At 39.3% G+C, this 23,752-nt stretch overlaps 2 protein-coding genes across 3 annotated transcripts; both read right to left on the minus strand.

Annotated features, from left to right (window-relative positions):
* LDL1 (LSD1-like 1) lies at positions 1-23,135 on the minus strand. 2 transcript variants are annotated; one of them, XM_088888458.1, is made up of 3 exons: positions 19,710-23,135; positions 884-1,293; positions 1-750 (listed from the first exon to the last, which is right to left on the minus strand). In XM_088888458.1, the coding sequence occupies exon 1, from the start codon at positions 22,694-22,696 to the stop codon at positions 19,943-19,945; it is 2,754 nt and encodes a 917-aa protein (XP_088744584.1). In that variant the 5' UTR covers positions 22,697-23,135; the 3' UTR covers positions 1-750; positions 884-1,293; positions 19,710-19,942. The 2 variants fall into 2 exon arrangements, with proteins under 2 accessions (XP_088744584.1, XP_010267457.1); XM_010269155.3 differs by having other exon boundaries at positions 1-1,293.
* LOC148791246 (uncharacterized) lies at positions 14,249-14,646 on the minus strand. The gene is made up of 2 exons (XM_088887552.1): positions 14,392-14,646; positions 14,249-14,341 (listed from the first exon to the last, which is right to left on the minus strand). Exons 1-2 carry the CDS (start codon positions 14,644-14,646, stop codon positions 14,249-14,251), a joined length of 348 nt encoding a protein of 115 aa, XP_088743678.1.
* Positions 23,136-23,752: the final 617 nt, after the last annotated feature.

A 23,752-nucleotide genomic window follows, 5' to 3' on the forward strand; every position in this document is an offset into this window, starting at 1 on the left:
TTGATAACAAACGGATTGGTTATTGGTATTATAACAGTCGTAATCAATCAACTGGTATTTATCGAATTCCACAGAAGGTTCTACTTGGTAGTGACTTTCTCGCATCATGGCAATTGCCTGAAAAATAAGACACGGTGCATGTATGGTCCCTTGTTACAATTTCAGGCGAAATACAATATATTCCAACAGCCATTGTAGCCATACCTTGGCAGCAAATATAATGAGGTTCGAACTTTGGGATAGTGTTAAATTAGTACTCAAACTTTTAAAAATGTTCATCTAATTTTCTTATGATTGATATCCGAATGCCTCTCCAAATTCTCTCCAGATGCTCAGAATCATCGTCCAACACCGCCGGAAACGAAAACAAATCAAAAGTTTCTCCCAAAATCTTTCTCTCAGGTCAATCAAACAATTCTCGCTCTTAGATCACCGGTAAAGAGGAGTTCCGAAACTCTAATATCAGAGAACGTGATGAAACCCTAGCGAACGACATGATAGCAGAGGCAGTTTCGTTTTCCGACGGCTCTCCGGCCATTGTAATGGCTAGTGAAAGCTGCTGTTCTGCAGTTAAAGATGCAAAATGCTTGAACGACGGCACTGTCCAATCGACGAATGCACCCAAAGAAACATATGGATAGCATTACAGTCGTTGCTAGTGACACAACAGTAAATGTCAAGTTAGTACTCGATCTGGTCTCTGCTAGTTGCCGTTACAGTCGTTTCAGCTATGGGAGGGCGAAAAGCTGGCTGGCAATATCAGGAAAAGACCGAGTAAGCATGTTAGACAGTTAGAGTTTGGTGGGTTCTGTCCATTCTTGGAAGAAGACGGATCAGGAAATGGAGAGAGAAATTCAGAGCAGATACATTGTTAGCTGAGTACCATGAATCCAACACTCGGCTATGGATGGTGCCACTGGATCTCATCCTCTTTGCAACACCCGTCATCGTCTGTTTCTCCGTCTTTGCTTCTGATATTTGTAGTTCCTCTGACGCGGATGTATGATGTATCATCCCTAATTCGACGCGTTGGCTCGACTCATGACCTCGAGGGATGAGCTTGCAACTTGGCCTGGTTTCCATCATCATATTCTTTCTTTTTTAATGAGAACTGAATTGCAATATACTTCAATATTGCATCTGATTCATGCTCTGTAGCTTTTCAAGAGTTATTTTAGAACCCATGCAGCCCATCATATAGAGCACAATACGGAGGAATAAACTGTAATTCTTCGAAACCAATCGTTTGGTGCAGAAGGTACGGCATATCGAAATATTTGGTGATGGGTGGGGCTGCATTTTGAAGGTATGAACCGATCAGTTCAGAATCTCGAACACCTTAATCAGTTCAGTTCAGTCTCAAGTAAAACACAATGATCAATGTCTTCTTTTAAATGATAGTTTTGACATTTTTGAAAATTTTAAGTTACACGTCATCACAATCAAATAACCAAGGTCAATTAATAACAGCACCAACTTGACACTTTTTAAAAGTTTGGATACTACAATGACACATTTAAAAGTTCAGGTACTAACTTAACACTACCCCCAAAGTTCAGGATACTAAAGAGGAATTTTCCCCAAAAAAACAAGAAGTGTCAATTCAGATGGGCTCTCCACCAAGCGCCCCAAAGCCCATCCCCTTGTGTGTTGGGAACATCTCCCATCCTTGTCATAGGGAAGATGATGTTGAGTCCAGATCAGCTCACAGGGCACGCATCACTCTAACCTCACGACCACAACCCACCCTGTATTGGAAACATCTCCCATCCCGTAAATAATAAATTCAATTACGGGAAATATTCCCGATGTGTACACAGGACATGCTGTGAGATCGGTGAGGCACGCTCTGTGAGAAGAGATCCGGTCTCGAAGATGTTCCCAATTCATGGGAGGGGTGGGCTGTGGGACGCGTTCTGCTGGCTCAGCTGGCAGGAAGAACAGAACGTCAGAACGACAGAACCTTGAAAGCAGTGCCAGAAACGTTTCCAAGAAATTAAAAAAGTGCAAGGTAATAATTATACGCGTATCTAAGAATGGTGAAATTTTCTTCTGCAAGTCTGCAACGACGATTTACGATTGCAACGGTTGATACAAGGGATCGATGTAAGAATAAATTCAAGAGGACACGAGAATGCATAGAGCCAGCCAGATCTCTGGGGAATTAGTTTTAATCAGTACACACTGAATGCTAAATTGAAATTTAATGACAGAAAATTAGGCTCAATACGTTTGCGCATATAAATCAAGCCAACAAGCATTATCAGACACGCAACTAAAAATTAAGTGGAAGAAAATTCCAAACCCCTGATTTCAGCAAAAAGTTGACTGATCATTAATGAAATCTGGATCAAGTTATAGAAAGCCAACTCCCCGCCAACAGGGATTTGCATGCCAATGAAGCACAAGTGTCCAACTTCTCCAATATTATATGTTGAACAGAAACTAGAAAACCAATGATTCCTGCCCGACTTTCAAAACGAATTGCAAAAACAGAAGCAAGGTGCAAGGAGAATCAATCAACAAGGTACTGAAAATGAACATTACCATTCTAAAGAAATTGCCGAGTCATATAATTAAATGCATAACCTATAGTACATGCATATCTCATACAAATGAAGAGAATTGTTCAGTTCCCTAATGCCAAATAACTTCTAGAAGCAAGGGAGAAAATTCAGGAAATTTGCTTCTTGTGGTTATGCAAGAAAATTGCAAATTTAACATAAAATTATTATAAAACAACCCAGCATGCAACAATTCAAGCATGTGTGTCCAGGATTTTCTGAATTTTAAGCTTGCAAGGAGAGGTAGTTTCATGTTTTGACCACTCTTGTCTATGACAGATCAGTAAATACTCATCCTAAAACATCTAAACATGATCCAAACTCATTGTTGATAAGAACAATCCAAGTTAAAAGATCTTTACATGGAGCTACACTTCACTCGCCAAAAATGTCAACCTTGAAATTCTGGATTGTAATACAATTCTTGCATTAGAAAATGGATGCATCTACAGTATATGGTCTCAAAGCAGTTAACTAAATCCACAGGCCAGGAGAAGAAAGTCACAGCTCAAATTGCTGTGAACTTACTACTTGGACCAGCTCCAATAAGGCTTACCATATTGCAGGGAAGATAGTTGGCTCAAATAGAAAAAGTCAAATCCCAAAACATTTTTCTTGCAAAATCTTCCCCTCCTAAAACAGAAATCCCCAACAAATTACTCACTTGGACTTCAGTTTCCACTATCTTTCCCAAGTCCATCTTTTTTTTCTATTTTTCTAACTCAACTAAGAACCACCTCCACATTTTCCTCTTTCCCCTCCTCGCTCCTCAGATTCTTCCTCTAAACCATCCTCTCCCCTGGCGAGGTCTCCTCTCTTACCCCAACACCTTCTTTATGAACTTCAGGATTAGAGCCTAACTTCAAACTTTCTTGATTCTGACTTGAAAGTGCCTTTCCAACCTCTACTCTGTCCAAACAGGCCTTGTCTTTCATTCTTTTTCTTTTATACATCTTGAACTTACTACTTGGACCAGCTCCAATGAGGCCATCTTTCAGCCTGGAAAAGACTTAATAAAGACCTTAGAATGTTAGACCCCTTGAATATTTTTGGAATCATTGGAACTTTGATATTAATGTCCTCTTTTACCAAGCATTCCTTTTCTACTTCTGGACTCATTCTACCCAAATCTTTCCCTGGTTTTCCAACTACTACTTCTGAAAATATTATCTCCCCGGACATTCCCCCATGCCCCAACACCTTCTCAAGGTTTTCACACTCCTTCCTCTTTTCTTCATCTGTTATAACCAAAATGCTACCCCCATCTTCTATTCTTGCACTGTCCCTTTCTTCCGAAGCTTCTATCCCTCTTGAATTTAAATCAGTAAAAAACTTTTCTTTTTCCCCATCCTCTTTTCTAACTTGCAAACTTCTAGCAGCCTCGTCAATTTTATCCACCCTTGGCTCTGCTGCCTCACCCTTACAAGAATTGACCTCTAACTCCACAACTATCTCCCTCCTAGTAATACACCTAGCAGCATCTTGGAAGTTCAACACCAACCTGTTTTCAACATGAGATTGGACCGAAACAAACCTGACACTTTCACCACATCCTGACTGGAGGCAACCCTCATTAGCCTCTTCCAAAGTTAACAAAGTTCCTGTACTCTTTTCTTGCCCAAAAACTACTGTAATATTTCTGTATTCAATGTTGTTTCCAAAATCCCAGGTGCTTTGTTCTCTAGACTCGACCCATCCTTTGACACATCAATATTCTGTCCATAGTTCCAAAAAATCGAATTACTTTCTCAAACGAACTTTGTCACCACCCATTCCCATTTATCACCCTCTTTCCTGCTTTTTTCTCATAGAACTGTTGCTGTAATGCTTCTTGTCATCCACTCAATAACTTGAACCTCAACAAAACCTTCAAATTTTTTTCCTGAAACCCTTTAGTCTCTGTATCCCCCTCCCGTAGTGATTAGGGAAGGACAATAATAGACACAAAGTTGGGTCTATCAATGCACCCAAACCATCTCCCCCCTCCCCCACATGACTCTTTCATGTGACTCAAATTCAAAAGGCCCAACCTTACTCGACCCACTCTTTCTTCCAACATTAAGGTTCCTAGTTGCAGGCCCATCCTCTATAGGCTTCAAATCCATCCAAAAGAAGGCAACCCACCAACAGTTGCATTGCCCATAGTTCCTTTCACATGACCATTTAAAAAGTGGTGTGATCCTTCAGTATTTGACATCCCTTCCTCATTTAAACTTGCTTCCCCGCCCTCTGAACCAACCTTTCCCTCTTGACTTTTCATCTTCCTACCTCACAATTGCTATTGGTCATCACTTGGATAGAGGACCTGCCACATGTCACCCCAACTCCTCTTTCAAAGAATGATGTTTGTTCTTCCTACCTCAACCCTTTTGCTCATCCCAGACTGACTTCAATGGAGGTTGCAAACCAAGCATGTATGATACCATCTACCGATATCACAATCTCTTTGGAATATCAGCTGGCTTTACCTCACTCAGCAACAAAGCAAAGATCCACCTTAAAAACACCATCCAAGCGACCATTACAGAGCAACGCAATTTGACTATAAGCACTCCAGCTTCCAGAGGTGAAATGACAGACCTACAACTCTCACCACTATGCCATCAACCAAATCAAAATGCTTTGAATTGGATTAAGGACAGCACCTGGAAATCATAAAAGCCCCCACCTTAGATTGAAATCAAAGCAACTTCTATTTTGTCTGCCACTAAATTAAGCAAAACTTTTCATTTCTCAATTGGAGTGATTATCATAGCACCCTTCAACTTCAAACCCTTTATTAAAGCGTCAACTACCTTCCTCCAATCACTTGGAGATTCCTTTTCTTCAACCACCAGCTTGTTGACCCAATCCTCCTTCCCAACATAACACCAATTTGAAGGTACCAATGATGTTGGTTGTTGTCAAGAAATCTGGCACAGAAGCTTCTCTAACGTTTATTTTATCACCTTTTGGCTTTTGTCATTCTTCATCCATGTGTGCTAAGAAATCCTACAAAACATGGCATATTGCCTTCCAATCTCAGCCCTTTGTTCCTTCCGAGAACTTGAAGTGTCATGGATCTTCCCTTTACATTTTTTCCTTGTTTCTTGAACATGCCTTCTTCCTTCCTCCATCATCTTACTTTTTAAACCTTTCTCCCCACTGGAATATCTTGCCTCTTCCAGAAAGCTCACAACCATTTCAATACTTCAATACCTACTAACAGCACCATCATCATCTTTGCCTCCCTAATCTTCAAGGACATCTCCCTGTAACATCTTAGCTCTTCAAACAACAAGTTCTTTGCTTCAATCTTCACCAATCTTCTCCAATAGGTGATAAAGTGAGATAAAGTAGACTAAGATGGTTTGATCACATAAATAGAAGACCACCAACAGCACCCATAAGAAGAAGTGATCCGTTGCAAGTTGAAGGGGCTAGAAGAGCTAGGGGTAGACCAAAAAGAGCTAGATTCAAAGTAATTAGAAATGACTTAAGTGCCCATAATTTAACAATGGATATGGCATTAAATAGAACGGAATGGCAAAATAGGATCCATGTAGCCGACCTCATATAGTTGGAATAAGGCTTGGATGATGATAATGGTAACGATTGACGATGAATATTCCACTGCCCACCATCATCATCTCTCTAGACGGAACTAACTAAACCTTGTCTGAAGAAAACATGAATTCAACATCTATGCTCAAAGAAGAATTGGGAAATATGAGAAGGTATGGTAATAGTCAGACGTGATACAGTTCTTATCTTAATTAACAATGCAAACAGTTTCTGATCAAAGAAAAAAAAGAGTTAACACATGACACAGGCAGGAATCAATTCAAGCACCAACACAACCTAGTGTGCCCTCTGAATAGGACCACGCAAGGTAAAAGAATGTGTTTGTGTGTGTGTGTGTGAGAGAGTGAGTGAGAGAGAGAGAGAGAGAGAGAGATTTAAGCCTGTGCAGGTTTCAAAATTTCTACAACCCAAGCCCATCCTTAGCCCAATCAGGACAATACAAACCAGCTCCGTAAAGGTGGAACAGGGTCATCAACTTCTCATCTGCCCTATTGCCATCCCTAGCTAAGGAAAACCTCTATTCATGAATAATGAAACTCAAGGAGTTTAGTATCATGTAGGAATGAAAGGTGACTTTTTTGGAAGAAAATAGCAAAAAAGTTGAGAAGAAATAAAACTCAAACCATTTGTCAGAGAAGAAGAAAAGGAAGAGACACTGAATGATTCATTAAAAAGAACAAAAACAAATCAAAGGAAAGACCATTTGACACCAAAATTAAGGTTAAAATGGATCAAGGGAAGGAAAAAAATACTACATAAAGCACAATATAATGACTATCTATACTACTATTAAACGCACAAATGAGAGTGTGGAACTTTTGTTTGATTAAAATACCACCATTTTTTGAATTCGATCCCTCTCTATTTGTGAGGGAAAAAAATGTAATTTGAACTACTACTTTTCACCTCACTTAATTCTCTCTCATTAAGTCTCATATTTATGGTATAAACCATCATCTTTCATTAGGACTAAAATGTCCTTATCTTTTAATTTGGCCCCTCCCAAATTGTGAGGGCAGAAAATGTAACTTGAACTACTTTTTATCTCATTCAATTGCTTCTCATTAAGTTTTTTATTGAAGGTATTCCCATTCTCTCTCATTAAATCCTATATTTAAGTTATTTTTTCTCACTAGTAAATTCTATCATTTTTTGTTTGCTTCAAAAAATTCTGCCGGTTAGATCTATATCAATACTTTTAGCTATATAAAACCCATGGTTGTTTAAAAGCAACCCAAAAGTGAAGTTGTTCTCACCTTTGGTGGTAGGTCAATAATTCAATGTTTCAAGTCAAATATGTTAACCCTTGATGTCATAAGTAAATAATAAAAATTAAAAAAAAAAAGATAAAAACACAAAAAAGATACAAAAAATGAATAACTTTTGTAGAAATCGTTTGGGCACATCTCTCACATCATATTAAATAAAATTAAGTGATAAATAAGAATTATTTTTGTACAGATAAATATAGAAAAATTATTGGAAATTTGGAAACATATTATTACTATCATCAATGTCGTCTTGTCTGAAATTGCCACATGCAAAGCACGTGCACACTTACTAGTATTCAGAAAAACAACAGTGAGCATGGTTCTTGATAATATGACAGGAAAAAAAATGCTAGGTTGACAGAAAACACAGCTCTTGATGGAGCACAATGGTGAGACAAGATTTGTCTAGCTAACCCCGAATATAGTTGAATATGTAGTGAAAATAGTCTCAAGAAAACAATACCCAATATTAGATTTAAAAAAGAACCTTAGAACCTTAAAATCAAGAACCTACAAGAACCATCAGAGTTGAGAAAAGAATTCAAATGTGGGAAACCAGAGATTCAAGAACTTGTTGATCAGGATTGACTCAATATCTGCTCAATGAATACATAGCACAAAGAAAACAAGAAAGCAAATATGCTGGATAATTTTCAATAGAATTTTCATTAAAACAATCTATTTATAAAATCAGACTTACAAAGAAGTAAAGATCACTCAGAAAATTGTAACTCTTAAAGTCATGCGAACCTCCCTAACATATGCAGGGACTCAAACAAAATAATAATAATAATAATTACTAGTTAACTGATGTTGACCTAAATAAACCTAGGATACATGGCTAACAAGGTTGAGCCAACAGAAGAAAATATTCAAGATTCTCCGAGTTGAAATCAGCCCCCCACAAGATAGTTTCCTACAACGTCCCACAGCACATCCCCGCCGTGTATTGAGAATATCTCCCAATGATGCCTCATCATTTCTAGTATTATCATCGGGAGATGTTCCCAATACACAGCGGAGATTTGCTGTGGGATGTTGTGGGAAACTATCTTGTGGGGGGCAGATTTGAACTCAGATTCTCCTATTATATGGTTGTCATAACCAAGAGACAACAGATCCAGGGCAACCACAACTCTCAAAAACCAAAGGGAAACTTAGATGGGACCAATTAAAGAAGTCAAGAAGACTTCTTCCCAGAAGTTACAAACTTTTGTGGTTGCTGGATTGTTAGGATCTGCATATCAATTCCTACCAAGGACACAAGCCATGAACATTATAAAAAGTGAGAAAAACAGAAATCTACCCTAGGGCAGACAATCCACAAATGACACTTCTTCTACCTCCTCCAGTTGCTAAAAGAGTACAGACCTAATGTTGCCATCTGAATGAAAAGTTTACTCTATGTGCTATAAATATTGTCTCTTAACAAAAAGCCAAAAAAACTCAAGGCCCATTTCTGCCCTAACCCGCCAATAGAAACCTGTGAATAACACTCTAACCCCATCTAACTCCTCAATCTGAGGCTCTCAAGCAAGGCCTTAACCTTCATTCCTATCAAATCTCCAGATGCAATAGGACACGTGTAAGCCAAAAGGACCTTTATGATGCATTCCAGACGTTATCCCTACTTTCAAAATGTCCAGGATTTCCAAAGGCCAAGGAGCGGCAATCAAAGCTAAGTTCCATAACTCCTTGTGGGGGATGTAGAAAGATATATTCCAATTGGTTGTATTTGGGCTTTTGGAGGTTATAGGGGTATATTTGTAATGCTGATAAATTTTGGGAACTTGTGTGTATTTATGATGGGAGGAAGGGGGGCCTATGCGAAATTCTGATATAATTTGCCCTTTGCTTATTTAAGCCATTGGTTTATGAGGTTAGGGTTGAGTGAGAGTGGATATTTTGCTATGAGACTGTAGAAAGGTCAGCCAAGTATCTCCTGTTCTCATAGTGGATATTTTCCCTCTTCCCGTGGATGTAGACTACCAAGCCGAACCACATTAAATCTTAGTGTTTTCTCTATTTCTTCTTCTTTTTTTTCTTCTTGATTTGTTATTCTATTTTATGTTAGTTGACATTATATTAGAGCAGGTTTAGTGTGGGAATTAGTTTGGTAAACTAAGGAAGACTAGCAATCGAGTAACTGTTCACGCGAGGCACGTGGTGCTTGAAGCTATGAAGCAATCTGTTAGGGACTTTTACCATTCAATGAAGAATATTTGTGAGTATTTTTCATCATTTTTCTAGAATTTTACCAGACCCCAAAGGGGTGATATTGCTTCTCGTTGCTTCTTTCGGAAACCAGGAAAAAGTAACATCAGATTTGGATTTTCTTTCGGTTCTATCATGCCTGGTGGAACCTAGACTGTAGCTTTTAGAGTTCAGGTCATTTGGGCAAGGAAATTTGATATGGTTGGTATATTAAGGCATCTTCCGGTCCTTATTTTTAATGCTATTAAAGCTTTTTTTATTTTTCTCTTTTGTTGGCTCTCTAGAAGGATTCCTCTATGGAAGGATTTATATTTTCCCTCCTTGTCTTGTGGGTTATGCTCTCTAGCATCTGAACTAGTTCATATCTTCAGGCAAATTCCGGTTTCTATAATGCATATCAGCTGTTTGATTTATTGTCTGAAAGGTTGGTTGTTGGTCATTTAGCCAAGATTTGTGTTTTCTTTGGGAGTTCTAATGTTTTGAAGAAGTATTACAGAAGCTTTGCAACTTCTCCGGTTTGCTTATGATTATCAATATCAGAATGTGATACTGAAGCTCAAGGTGACTATTTGGTGTTTGAGAAAATGTCTTGATGGTGCAAAATTTCTACAATGGATTGTTATGATAATTTCTGATCTGATCTTATTTGTGGCTTGGTTTGATATGTAGACTATTTTGGTGAATGATGGATCTATTATCATTGGTCAATATCTGGTTTGTCTACTTCATAAATGTTTTGCATTGAAGATGTCCGACAAAATGCTTCAGCAACGATCCTTTATTATGCTCATCAGTTCCAAGTTATTGTTGAAGAAATCCTTGGAGTTTTGATCTCCTTTAGGAACATGGGATTTTGATTCACTTTATCTAGTTGGCTTTACAATTGGCCAACTCTGATTCCTCAATTTGGTTTATAGAGTTCATAGTTGGCTTTCCATTGATCAACTCTAAATCCTTGCTTTAGTTTATGGAGTTCAGCATGGTTGGCTTTCTGCTCACCAACTCTGTTTTGGTAATTCTATTGGCATTTCTGATGATCTAGTTGTTTGACATGGTCGGTTTTTCAGTTCGGAGATTGTGATTGGCCTGTTGATGGCAAATTTTGTTTCTTTGACAATGATATGTGTTGACTTTCCATTGACCAACTTTAGTTTGGTGATTACTAGATCCTGAAGTGGCTCTACTCTGTCTTTCAGACACAAGTTCACTTGGTTTTTCTAACATCTAACTTTGGTTTCAAAGAGGCCCCTTCAACATCTCAAGTTTTATTGTTGTTGCTTCAACAGTAAACCTATTTTCATGGAGGTTGCTTTAACATCCTTATTTGCAAACTCAAGTAGATTTCCCCATCTTGAGTTTGAGAGAGGGTGTAGAGAGATATATTGTATTTGGTTGTATTTGGGTTTTTGGAGGTTATAAGGTATATTTGTAATGCTGATAAATTTTGGAGACTTCTATGTATTGATAGGAGGAAGAGAGGGGTTTATGTAAAATTCTGATATAATTTGCCCTTTTGCTTATTTAAGCCATTGGGTTATGAGACTAGGGTTGAGAGTGGATATTTTGTTGTGAGATTATAGAGAGATCAGCCATGTAACTCTAGTTCTCATAGTGGATATTTTTCCCTCTCTTCCCGTGGATGTAGGCTACTGAGGCGAACCGTGTGAAATCTTGGTGTTTTCTCTATTTCTTCTTATTTTCTTCTTGATTTGTTATTCTGTTTTATGCGACTTGACAGGGGGAACCATCTTATTTCATAGAAATGGAACTAGCAATATGAGACCATCCTCAAATCATTTCATCAAAAAGCTGATAAAAAAAATCATGTCATCAAAGGAGAAGCTCTAAACTCTCCTCTGGTATGCAGTTAGTATGCCACCGTAATGGAGATATAACCAACCACTACATCAAAGAGTTGTTTCTTGTTGGAGAAAACTCTCCCATGTTGACCAAAGACTAGCTTATCTTGCATGTATCCACATAATCTCCCCCCTTTCCCTAGGGGAAAAATCGGCTGCACAATCTAGGGTTAGAACCTGCTATTCAGCAGAACACATAAATGAGGACTAGGAAATATCTCCAAATCCCCAAAACATAAGACCATTTAACAAAAGGATGACAGTTTGTCTCATTAATAAAACAAATGTAAGGGGATAAAGGATAATTTTCCTTTAAGTGCCAAAGCATTTCACAAGTGTTGACTTTTGTGCATTACTTCCCAGCAAAAGGATCCAATTTTTTGGAGGTGTAGGATCAAGCCAGATTGCTTTAGCTGGGATATCCAAAGTGGAGGATTAGGGCCTCCAAAAGGGAAGAACAAGATAAAGTCAAAAGGGCAAAAATAACCATCCCATTAAAATGGTCAAGAACATCATATAGAAATACACAAGGAAAAAAATTGAGAAAAGGTAAAGTATAACTGTATTAATATGAACAAAAAGTGTACAGAAAGATGATGTACTCAGGGACCAAATAAAACTGCCCCTCTGACCTTGACTCCCCACCCTGCTTTACAAAAAGATTGTCAAGTACAAAAAAAAAAGATTCAAAACCTACACAACAGCCTATAACCAGCCAACCATGAGAGAATATTTCACAAAATTTTCTGATAAATAGAATCAGCAGAGCTATTCTTGTTTTTGAAGACCTGTCCGTTACTCTCTTGCCAGACACCAAAAGGCCACCAGGGGGTTATATTCCAGATCCGTTTTCCTCTTTTACTCAGCCCTTTCACCCTCCAACCTCTTACCCTCTATTGATCCTGGGCAGCAACTTTGCACTTCAAATAAACATAAAATTCTATTCCAAATCCCATAAGAGAAACTACAGTGCAACAAGAGATGACTCGCTGCTTTCAACTATCCTTCACATAGTAGTGAACAGTTAGCTAAATCTAGTAATATGCCTTTCCATAAGAGGTTGTCCCTTGTGAGTATTCTGTTAAGGTAAGCAGTCCATATAAAGAAAGAGATTTTTTACAGCACATTTTTAGGCCAGATTATATGAACTGGGACTGGTTGTCCCTCTGACTGTGAATCTTCCAGTCTTCTCCCATTTCCAAATTCTTCTGTCAGGCCAGGCAATCTCCACCTGTGTTAAACAAAATCTGTAGCATTTCCAGCACCTCATCCACTTTTTTTTTTATCAATAACAAATTCATTAAATCATCATTAAATAATTACAAAGAGGAAGACAAACACTCTTATCTTCCAAATACAACTTAAGCCTTCAAAAGAAAAGAAAAGGAAAGGAAGAAACAATAAAATTACAATTTATCCCAAAACATTGAATCCCTTTCTACTCCTTGTTTGGCTAGTCCATCAGCTAAAGAATTAGCTGATTTTTTAACCCAAATCATCTTTACTTCCATCTCCCGCACCAGCCACTTAAATTTTCTCCTCTCATTGCTGTAATTCCATAAGCCACTGCTATCTTTATTCAGCCACCCTATCACCACCTCCGAGTCCCCTTCAATATCAAATTTCTGATATTCATGTCCTTTGCTTTTTGGATTCCTTCCACAACTGCATAGATCTCAACTCTAAGGGAGTCACCCACTCCAATTGGGCCTGAGAACAAGGCAGAAATGACCCCATTCTCATCCCTAAATACACCCCCAATCCCTGACTGTCCGGGATTCCCCCTACTACTCCCACCAAAGTTTAGCTTTATTTATCCAGCAGGTGATGGGGTCCAGGGCACACTCAATACTGATCTGGCCTGTGTACAGTTTGCAATTTCACCCCACTTCCTTAACATGTCATCCACTGTGTAATCTGTAAATAGCTCTAAAGATTTCAGCCACTTCCCAAATCATTTAAGTTCCTCCTGAACTGTGGTGCCCAAACCACATTACAGTCAACTTTGACTTCTTTGTCCTCTGCCACTTGAAATAAGGCAGGGAATCTCCAAAGATTTGGATGTTTTAATTTCTTTCACCTTTGGCAAGCTGGTTTCTTGGGTTGCAGCTGCGAAAGGGCTCCATACCTCAGGCTTAGGGGCTTTTGTTGAGGGCAAGGAATTTATTTGAGTAATAATCTTCTTCCGGGGGGGGGTTCTGATTTCCCCATGGGGGTTCTGTTGTAATTTCTGAAATTTCTCAAAAAATCTTTTAGGCAGGGGCCTCTCTCCACACCAAACATCCTTCCAAAATTTGACCCACTCCCCATTTCCAATCTTGAATTTCACTCCTTTTACAAATTATCATATGCCTTTTCAATTCCTTTCAAAACTGAGCACCCATAGGGTTGATTTGGAGCTCCTAGGTCCCACCAAAATTCTTTCCACATATTTGGCCTGTACCACTCTTTTCCACAGCCCTCCTTAATTCTCCCAAACCTCCAAAACCATTTCCCTAGCATGGTAACATTAACATTCTTCACCCTTTTAACACCTAGCCCCCCTTGGAATTTGGGCCTGCAAATTTTCTTCCAGTTCACTAAATGGTATTTCTTCTCCTCTTTCCAGCCTCTCCAAAGAAAGTCCCTCCTTTTCTTTTCAATAATAGCTGCCAATCCTGCCAGAATTGGATACAGAGAGAGAAGGTACATGGGGAGAGAAGATAACACACTTTTCACAAAGGTAATTTTGCCTCCATAGGAATAGCCTTTGGCTTTTCAAGAAGCCAATCCTTTCTCAAGTCTTTCTACAATTGGCTCCCAAATTGTTTTGAAGTTGCATCTTGCACCCAATGGCATTCCCAGATATTTCAAGGGCAACTTTCTCACTCTACATCCCCATATTTTTTATACCAAAAAGGAAAGAGTATTAACACGTACCTTCATCCAATTTCTCCATTTAGAACCAAAATTCATCCTCCTAAACACATAGTCCAGGAAGCTCCAATTCACATCATCATATGCTTTTTCCAAATCCACCTTGCATAGTAAACCATCCCTTCCGCTTCTCAACCTCGAGTCAATCAGCTCATTTGCTACTAAGACCCCATAAAGCATTACCCTTCCTTCCATAAATGCCCCTTGGCATTCTGAAATGATGAGCCCCATAACTGGCTTCATCCTCTTTGCAAGCATCTTTTCAATAATTTTGTATACACTACCAGTCAAACTGATTTGCCTATAATCTTTTATGTCCTCAGCCCCTTGATTGTAAACACTACCACCAATCAAGGCTTTCCAAATCTTGCAAACCTCCCAAAACAACAAATTACCAGGATATGAACAAAACAGGTTAGATATTCAAAATGAAAAATAGGTGAATTCTTAAATTGAGAAAGTGTTTAAGTCGAATGAATCTTTCATAGAGAGGACTTCCCTCACCACAAGTCTCCTCAGAATTTAACTCTCCTCCCACTGCATGAACCATACATAATACAATGAGATGTTTGCCAAACAAAAATACACAGAATGTACAACTCTTACTAGCACATGTTCTCTGCTAGACAATTCAAAGATCAGCACATATACAACAAACTCGAAAAACCATCAACACCCATACTCAAGCCTCAGTCCTCAAGAAAAGGAATACTTTCTTGAAATTACAAGCTATTTAGAGTGAAGATCAATATACCAAATATAAGCACAACTCTTTTGAGTCAAGATGAGAACAAAAAAAATATTGTCAAGATTCTTTCAACACAGACAACAAAAATAACAAAACAATAGTGACTATGCCAAATTTTCAACCAAGAAGTAGGTCTCTTCAAAGATGCAACTAATCCCTTCTTTCAAAAAGATTTGAGAGAAAGCAGATAAAACATCTTCCATAAAATTCTTCCCTAGAGCCAAAAGCATCAAAGATCCAAGGGCTCATTAAGTCAAGACAATTAAATGGGAGGTCCAACCTACTATCAACTCAAAGGAAAAATTAAAATGCACCTTTTTCAAGAGCAGTGGAGCAAGAGGTAGTTACAATTATTAGCAAGTCTCAACCCCATCAACCAGCAACCAAAAGAAGTTCATCCTATATGGGACCATATTAATCCAACCAACCCATCTAGGAACATAGAAATAAAAGAGAAGAAAGATCGGTATAGAAAAAAAAATTGGCTGAGTATTCTTCCCTGCTTCCAATCTGTCATCCTCCTCCGGTCCTCCCTGACACATATATCAATTCTCAAAAGAAGCTAAATGACTGCTCAATCTCCCAATAATATAATATTAGTGGGGCCCATGCAGTCCATGGGAAAATCCAATATTCAATATGATAACCGGAAATTGTTGTTAATTTAATAACCAAAAATAATTATGATGTAAAGATAAAAGAAATATTTATATTAAAATGATACAAATGAGACCCATTGATGCCTCTCATTTTACTTCTATAAACGCCAAAGTTTTCCCCTTGGGAAACAGGTTAAGAGTTTCATCACATGTGGTTGAAGTAGAAACCAAGCCAAATCCTATATTTATGTATCCAGTTATGCCTTTCTCTACCTCATGTACTTGAACAACTTTGAAGTTGAAAAGAGACTGCCTCCTTCCACCCCAAAAGCCCTTGTTGACGTTCAGATGAGGTAGATCGCACCCTCTCTCTCAGTCTCCCATTCTCTCAAACGCATTGCCAGCATTCAGATGAGGGTGATCTTACCCTCTCTTCAACATTCTCAAACCCTTTTCCTTCAAAAGTTAGGCCTCTCAACCTAGATTATCTAATCCGTAAAAAGTTTAGAATTCTCAAGAAGAAAAAGAGATTGAGCAAGAAAGTGGAAGAGAGAGAGAGAGAGAGAGAGAAGTGGTGGTGATGAAAGTGAGTGGGGAAGATAAGTGTGTTTGTACTTGGAAGATAAGTGTGTTTGTCTTCCTTATGTAACCTCTTTGGTGAATTAATGAAATTGTTATTGATCAAAAAAAAAAAAAGTGAGTGGGGAAGAGAGAGAAATACATAGGCCTTTGGTTTTACTTTCGTGAGAAGACAGAGACAAGGGGTTTAGATGGTAAGACCAGACAAAAGTTAGAAGAGACACCAATTAAAAGATGAAGCGGATAAAATACTGCAATGCCAGTTCAACCAAACCCACATAAAACCGCACCCCAGAATCCCTAATCCTAGATTCCAAACGTTGAGCACAGAGTGCCCCTCTGTACCCCCATTTCCTTTTAGGTATATATATAAGATTTCTCGAATCTCAAGCATACAGAAAATTGCCAAGAGAGAATTCATGCTTTACGCAAGGACATGAAGATCATCCAAAGTACAGCAGAACAACAAGCATCACCAAAGAATTACGTCTAAGAACAGTTTTAGTTCAAATTCTATGCCTCTTACAGTCATAAAGAATCTCACAATAATCCAACAACATAACTAGGATCAATAACATGGTTCACCCCATTATTTTCATTTTTAGCATCAGTCACTCTTTTTCAATGGCATCACCTTCTTTCCATACTATGACACCTACTTGCCAAGGTACAATTAACTTCTTTGATACACCAGAAACCAATGTAGTTCAGCCATTTAAAGCAATAGAAGATGCAGCACATCAACTTCTGGAGAGATTTGGGCATCTCAAAGTTACTAAAACATATGATGGAAGAAGGAATCAAATGGCTGCACCCAAGATTTAGAAGCTGAAAGCAATTTCTAAATTTATAGCTCCTGCGTTTTTTTAAACCATCTGTTTGTATCTCCAAGGGGTGTCCTATACTTTTTAGAAGATATGCAATTAGTATTTTCCTTTTTCTGTTTAGGAAATTATTAGTTTCACTTAACCACTAATTTGCTGTATTTTTATTTTCAGAACTTCTATTTTTAGGAGTTCGTACGATTCTAATTAGGAGTCAGCTGCAGTTTTAGCAGTTTGGCAAACTTCTAAGCTTTGAGGAGTCTATGTTTACTTGTATATCTATCCAGAACAGCAGAATTGAATAAATTATTTTTTATTCTTTTCTTTTGATAGTCAACATAAATTCATTAAGAAGCCCAGCATTCTCAAAACAGAAGCATCAACAAAAATAGTACAAGGCTTGCTCCTAGGCTTGGAGCACAAGATACAATCCAGCCAACAAACAGCTCATACAATCCAGGAACCGGTCAGGCCGTTTTTCCCCAAAACCAGATTTTTGCCAAAAACGTTGATTTGGTCAGGGAACCAGACCCCTGACCGGTTTGTTGTCCAGGCCGGTTTTAAAAACCTTGCATATAAGAATATCTTTATTCTTCTCTATACTTGTTCTTTTTCCTCCTCTTGAAATCAGTTCTGGAGACACACATGATTTCTTCTTTTCTATTTGTTGTTTTCTAGTAGTTCTCTGCTCCTAGAAGAAAATCAGCAATTATTCCTTGGATTTTCCCCTAGATTCAGTGCATACTTTGTTGAATTTCGAAGCAAGGCTACCCATTGACCTTGCCACCTATCTACCCAACTCCTACATTAGAAACCAATATCATATTGCTTATTAGGTATGCAAAAATAGTCTCACAAGGAACTAAAAGTACATTTGAATCACGCAATCTTGTACAGTAAAGTTTCTTCTCAACACATACAGAGTAGTAGCAATACTGGTGATGGCGTAAGGCCATTTCAAAGAGTCTGAAAATAAACCTCAAAACCAAAATTCTAGACAGAAATTCTACATAAGTTGCATAGAGTGTATGTAGAGCTGGTCTTCCCTTACAAAAATATCAGCACACCCGATACCCAAAGCCAACGGTGCGCATTGGCATGTATTGATATGAGCAATACTGTCCTTTTTTTTTACTTTTTTATTTTTAGAGGATTGGGAAAGAGACCTCCAAACTTTTAAATATTTTAAAGCACTTTTGTTTCAGTGTTTACATGCATATCTGGATGCACCAATGTGGAATCGTATTGATATTTTAATCCTTGCAAGCAACTCAAAAGATAGATGGATGGATAGATAGATATTAATGAGATAGAAGAGAGATGCAAACCAAAAAGCTTCGCAATGGAGAATCCAACCAAAGATTCCAGAAACGAAGGGCAACTAGACAACATATACAAAGTACAAGCCCCATGCTACCAAAGTAACTCAATACAAAAGAATTTCTCCTCAGCCCATCTGGTAAGCAAATCAATGGTCACATTAGCAGATCTTCAGGTCAATAAAGAAAAAGGGGTTTAGTACAGAAACCAAGGATAATGCCTTGTGAAGAATATTTTCATTCTCAAAAATAATCAGAGAAGGGTCAGTTAGCTAGCCAATAATAATCTGAATCGGGGGTTGTGTTTGTAGTGGGCCTGACAAGATCATAATAATACGCATAATTTGGCTGCGGAAGGGATTCTCCAGAATGACAAGTACAGAACTTATCCATCTATTGAGTTCTAAGAAGGTTCTAAGATGGACAATAATGATGCTTTGGGAGTAAACCTGAGGTAGAAGTGGAATTAGAAGATGTGAAGATTTTATCCCTTTTGATGAAACAGTTCAGGTTCAGAAGATGGTGGATTTAGAAAATGTGACTGCAAACAAGTTCAAATTAGTAAGGAGTTTGGTTTGTTCTTCTTTGGGGTTGATGACTTTTCCAGAAAAGTATTCATGGGATTGGAAAAAAATACACAACTAGTGCCAATGAAATTGCAAACGTGGGTCAATACACTAGTGTGTTTCTAACTTGGTTTTAATCAATGAATAAGAAGTTAAAATTTTCAGCAGTACTAAGGATGGCAGGCTGTTTATTGAAGGGATGATCAAGGGTTGAAATGGAGTTGAGTGACTTTTCTTGCTGAAGTTACGTTGGGTTTTAATTGTAGATTGTGGGTTTAGGCCCTTTTTGCTGTTTTTAGAGGTAAGCATGTGAAATTGGAATTTTTAGGAAGGTTATTTCCATGGTGATTTCCTGTCACAAATCCTTGTATTTTTTTTAAATGAATTTTCCTTTGTTATAAAAAAATTACAAACTAGCAGTCATCTTCAACTATATAAGAAAACTTTCTTCTATATTTATAAATATAAACATAGCAAGATAGCAAAGTCAGTGGCCCTGGAAAGAAACAATATGCACAGAGTACTAAGAAGATCAATTTGTCATGCTAACAACAGCAATGATGAAAGATGACTAACAATAACAAAAGAAGTACAAAGTCATTCTCAGAAGCTGCCATTAAAACTTCGGCATACCTTGAGGCTTTTTCAACTATAAATTCTATAAATCATGAGATCAAACCAATTACATGTTGAAATTGGGTCTGAAGAATTCAGTTGCTAGAATGTGTCAGTAATCTACACAATAAAGCTGCTCCTGTTGAAAACAAGAATCATATCATCAGAGAATTAAATGAGTATGATGGTCCAATAATTAAAAGCTCCCTCCATCTGATCAATTTGAGTTTGGGAAACTCTTCAAAATCGTAAAACTACAAGTTAGCTATTAGTACCCACTGCATGAAACTGGTAAAGAAATGTCCTATTTGTCTTCCATTATCTCACCCCCTTTGCAACTAATTCTAGCTGATTTTATGTAGGAAATAAGAGATTCTCCGACACTACCTAAAGCACTTCTTCCAACCAGCCTTACCCCATAGTTGCGATTCAGCACCCTCACCCTATTTCCATCTCCATCAACTTTACTCAACTCCATGGCCTGCTTTCTTGAAATCAAGCCATAAAGGAATAGAGATCCAGATTCCAGCTTCTCCCCTCCAAACCCCACTCGCAACAGTGAAGTTGAGTCAATATCAACTGATCTTGGATCAAACAGAACTGAAAAGCTTCCAAATGACAGATCTGGAGTTTCAAACAGCTCATCCAGTTCCTGACCATTCTGTATAACACTATTGGTTTTCTCTAGTGGGGTCAAAGACTTTGCATTAGCCTCCAGTGGAGCCAATGACCTTCTGTTGGCTACTCTTAATATGTTAGCAGCCTCTCTCAAGCCACTAAGAAAAGCTCCATGCATTGTTGCAGGATACCGTCGGTTAGTTGCCTCACCAGCAAAGAAGACCTTACCATCTCCTACACTCTCAGCAAGAACATCGTAATCATCCCCAGAAGCCCCAACTGCAACATAAGAATAAGAGCCATATGTGAACCGATCTTTTCCCCATCGTGTACAAACAACCTGAACTGGATTTGGAACAACAATCCCTTTTGGAGTGAAAATTCTTTTCAATATATCCATTACTCTTCCTACAGCATCCACAGGAGATCTTGTTTCAAACTTTATTGCAGATTCCCCTGCCACCAAAGCTATCAGAAGTGGACCCCCAGCAACAGACGAATAGCTATAGAACAAAAAGAACTCACCCCGCATACTGGAGTCTTCTGATAAATGTCCGAACGTATCAATTCCACCACCCCAAAAATCGTAAGGGAACAACATTGCAACCTTATTTAGCAATCCAAAACCTAACCTTTGAATTGCTTCTTTCTTTGGCTGCGGAAGCTCAGGGACGAACTCAATAGACCCTCTCTTCAATACACCAAGTGGCACTGTACACAGAACCATGTCCCCTCGGAACACCTGCCCACCTGCATATACCATAACCCCATCAACTCCATACCGTATGCTTTCCACATTTCGTTCATAAAAGATAGGAAGATCCTCAGCAAGCGCACGGATGAACCTTCCATTTCCTCCAGGAATGAAGCAGTGGTCTCCGCCCATCTCATATGGATCATCTTGGTCCCAGAACGCCATTGAAAGGTCAGATAACAACGAAGCATTTGCATATTCCAGGTTTGCAAGATGCCAATCCAAGAGCATTCGTTCTTGTGGATCCTCAGCGACCTTATAGACATGCCTGAAAGCTTCAAGTGCAGTCCCTAAAGAAACATCTACAGATTGAACATCCTCCAGCATTGTTTGCCGAAGCTTGCATACCTTATCTAAAAGCCGATTGAAAGAAACCTCCACCCTCTTATCCATTTCGGAATTTACTGCCCTCCCATCTGGGAGATAGAGGGGGCATATATCGCGTACCTTGTGAAGAGGAAATCCCAACTGCCTGGCCAGGACGCCTAGAGGATTCCCGTTGATTCCAGTGAGAACGCTTCCCCCGAGGTCCGCTGCAGCTACTACACCATCACCCTCCATCTTTCTAGTCCGAACGCGTCCGCCTGGTCGGTTCCTACCTTCCAAGACCACGACTTTAAAACCTAATGAGAGGAGATGACGGGCCGCTGCAAGTCCAGCCAAACCTGCGCCAACAATAACAACGTTCGCCTTCTCGGCTCCTTCAGGAGGTCTAAAGGTGGCTTCTTTGATAGCTGGAGCGAGTCCGAAATTAATGTAGCCATGCTCAAGGAGAAAAGAGTAGGCCGAATTAACAAGCCCTCGATGTTCCGACCGAATGGACTCGAGCGCATGGTCTCTGGTCATCCAAACAGAGACATTCGACCGCCACCGGGCAAGGATATGGTTTCGAACGACGATGTAGTTGGCCTGCTCCACTCCGCCGAGAGTTGATACGACGTTGCACTCGATCTCCTCTTCGGTAAGAGAATCCACCGGGAAACCAACGGAGATAGCAATCAAGGCTTCGATGTCAACTTCCTTGGCAAGGTCGGCAATTTTACGGCGCCGACTCTTGGAGGCGGAAGGGTAGTCGTTGATCTGCATCTGAATGATCTCGTCCATCAGCTTCTCACTATATACGTTTGACTTGGCATGAGGACGGAGGACACGGAGGCCGTTTACGGCGGCAGCTGAGGGAATCATCTCTGGGAACTGCTTCTTTCTGCGGCGACGTTTCTTCGCAGGAGGAGCATTTTCATCCTCTTCCACCGGCGAATGTTTTTGGGGTGCCTCCGCATGATTTTCAGAAAGAGGTTCCGAAGCATCTTTGTTGCATTTTTCTAACAGAGAATCCGTTAGGTTGGCTTCTGGTGGAATTTGCGGGGTAGGAAGATGGTTTTCTGATGTGATTTGCGGGGCAGGAAGGCGGTTCTCCGATGAGATTTGCGGGGTGGGAAGATGCTTTTCTGATGTCATTTGTGGGGCGGGAAGATGGTCTTCTGATGAGGTTCGCGGGGCAGGAAGATGGTTTTCTGATGAGATTTGCGGATCTGGAAGGTGGTATTCCGGTGCACTGTATGCGTCAGTAACATGGTTTTCCGGCAATTTGGAGGAGCCTGGGAGGTGGTTTTCCGGCAACGGCTCTTCAGCAGATGCATTGTTGCTGTGATGATCAAGTGGGTTCTCTAGCGGCTCGTTCTCCATCCCAGGGTTGAGGCCGTAGGATCGTCGTTTCTTGGCGGTTGGCCACGATCTTTTCCTTCTTTTTTTCCGTTATCCTTTTTCTTTTTTTTTTTCTTTTTTCTCTCCCTCTTTGATCAATCAGATGGAAAGAGAAGGAATGATGCAATAACTAGGGTTTTGATAATAGATTCCGGTGTAGCTGGTTTGAGTTATATGATCTGATTTGCCTTGATTATCTCTGGGTTTTCCTCCCGTTGCTGTTGAATTTGGACGAAAAAGAAGGGGATGAGCTAGGCTTCTTACGGTGACCATAATACCACCGATAAATATCCCCTGTCAGCAATAATGGAAAATGTTGTTTAAGGGCATTTTCGTCAATACCGCTAATCATTCATATCAGACGTTATCCCTTATTCCATAGTTCGTACGACGTCGACGCTGCCGGGGATCAGGTAAGTCAAGTCAATAGCCGTATCGCCGGATAATCTCAAAATTAAAACGACAGTGGATTACTGGAATGCTTGATGGTCAAAGTTATCTCGAGTACAAGTGCATCACAAGCCACATATATATGAAAGGGTAATCAGAACTTTTAGGTCATTTATATTTGGGGTAATAGCATATAAGGGCAATTTTTGAAGTTTAATATCAATAAAAATATTTAAAAATAAATAAAAATAAATTAACTTTTTAAAAATAATATCAATAAATGGCAAAAATAATGTTCATCATCTTATGCTTACCATTTGTTCACTAGCACCACCACCCGCCACTACCGTCTGTTCTCGCTTCCGCCTTCGACAACATTGTCGGATGTGACCAAAGGCAAGGGTGGCAGCGGCAGCAGAGCTGATGGTCATTTCTCTGCCCAATGTCGTCACCTCCGCCCACTTTTGCCTTCGCCCACCTCTGACAATGTTGCCAAAGGCAAAGGCGGAGATGGGCGGCAGTGGCAGGTGGTGGCAGGCAGCAACAGACGGCGACGAGCGACGACACTTGTGAACAAATGGCAAAAAGAAGATGAATAGTATTTTGCTCTTTATTGATATTATTTTTAAAAAATTAACCTATTTTTAT

This window comes from Nelumbo nucifera, chromosome 5 (assembly GCF_055504915.1).
Source record: "Nelumbo nucifera cultivar China Antique chromosome 5, China Antique-T2T, whole genome shotgun sequence".
Classification (NCBI taxonomy): Eukaryota; Viridiplantae; Streptophyta; class Magnoliopsida; order Proteales; family Nelumbonaceae; genus Nelumbo; species Nelumbo nucifera.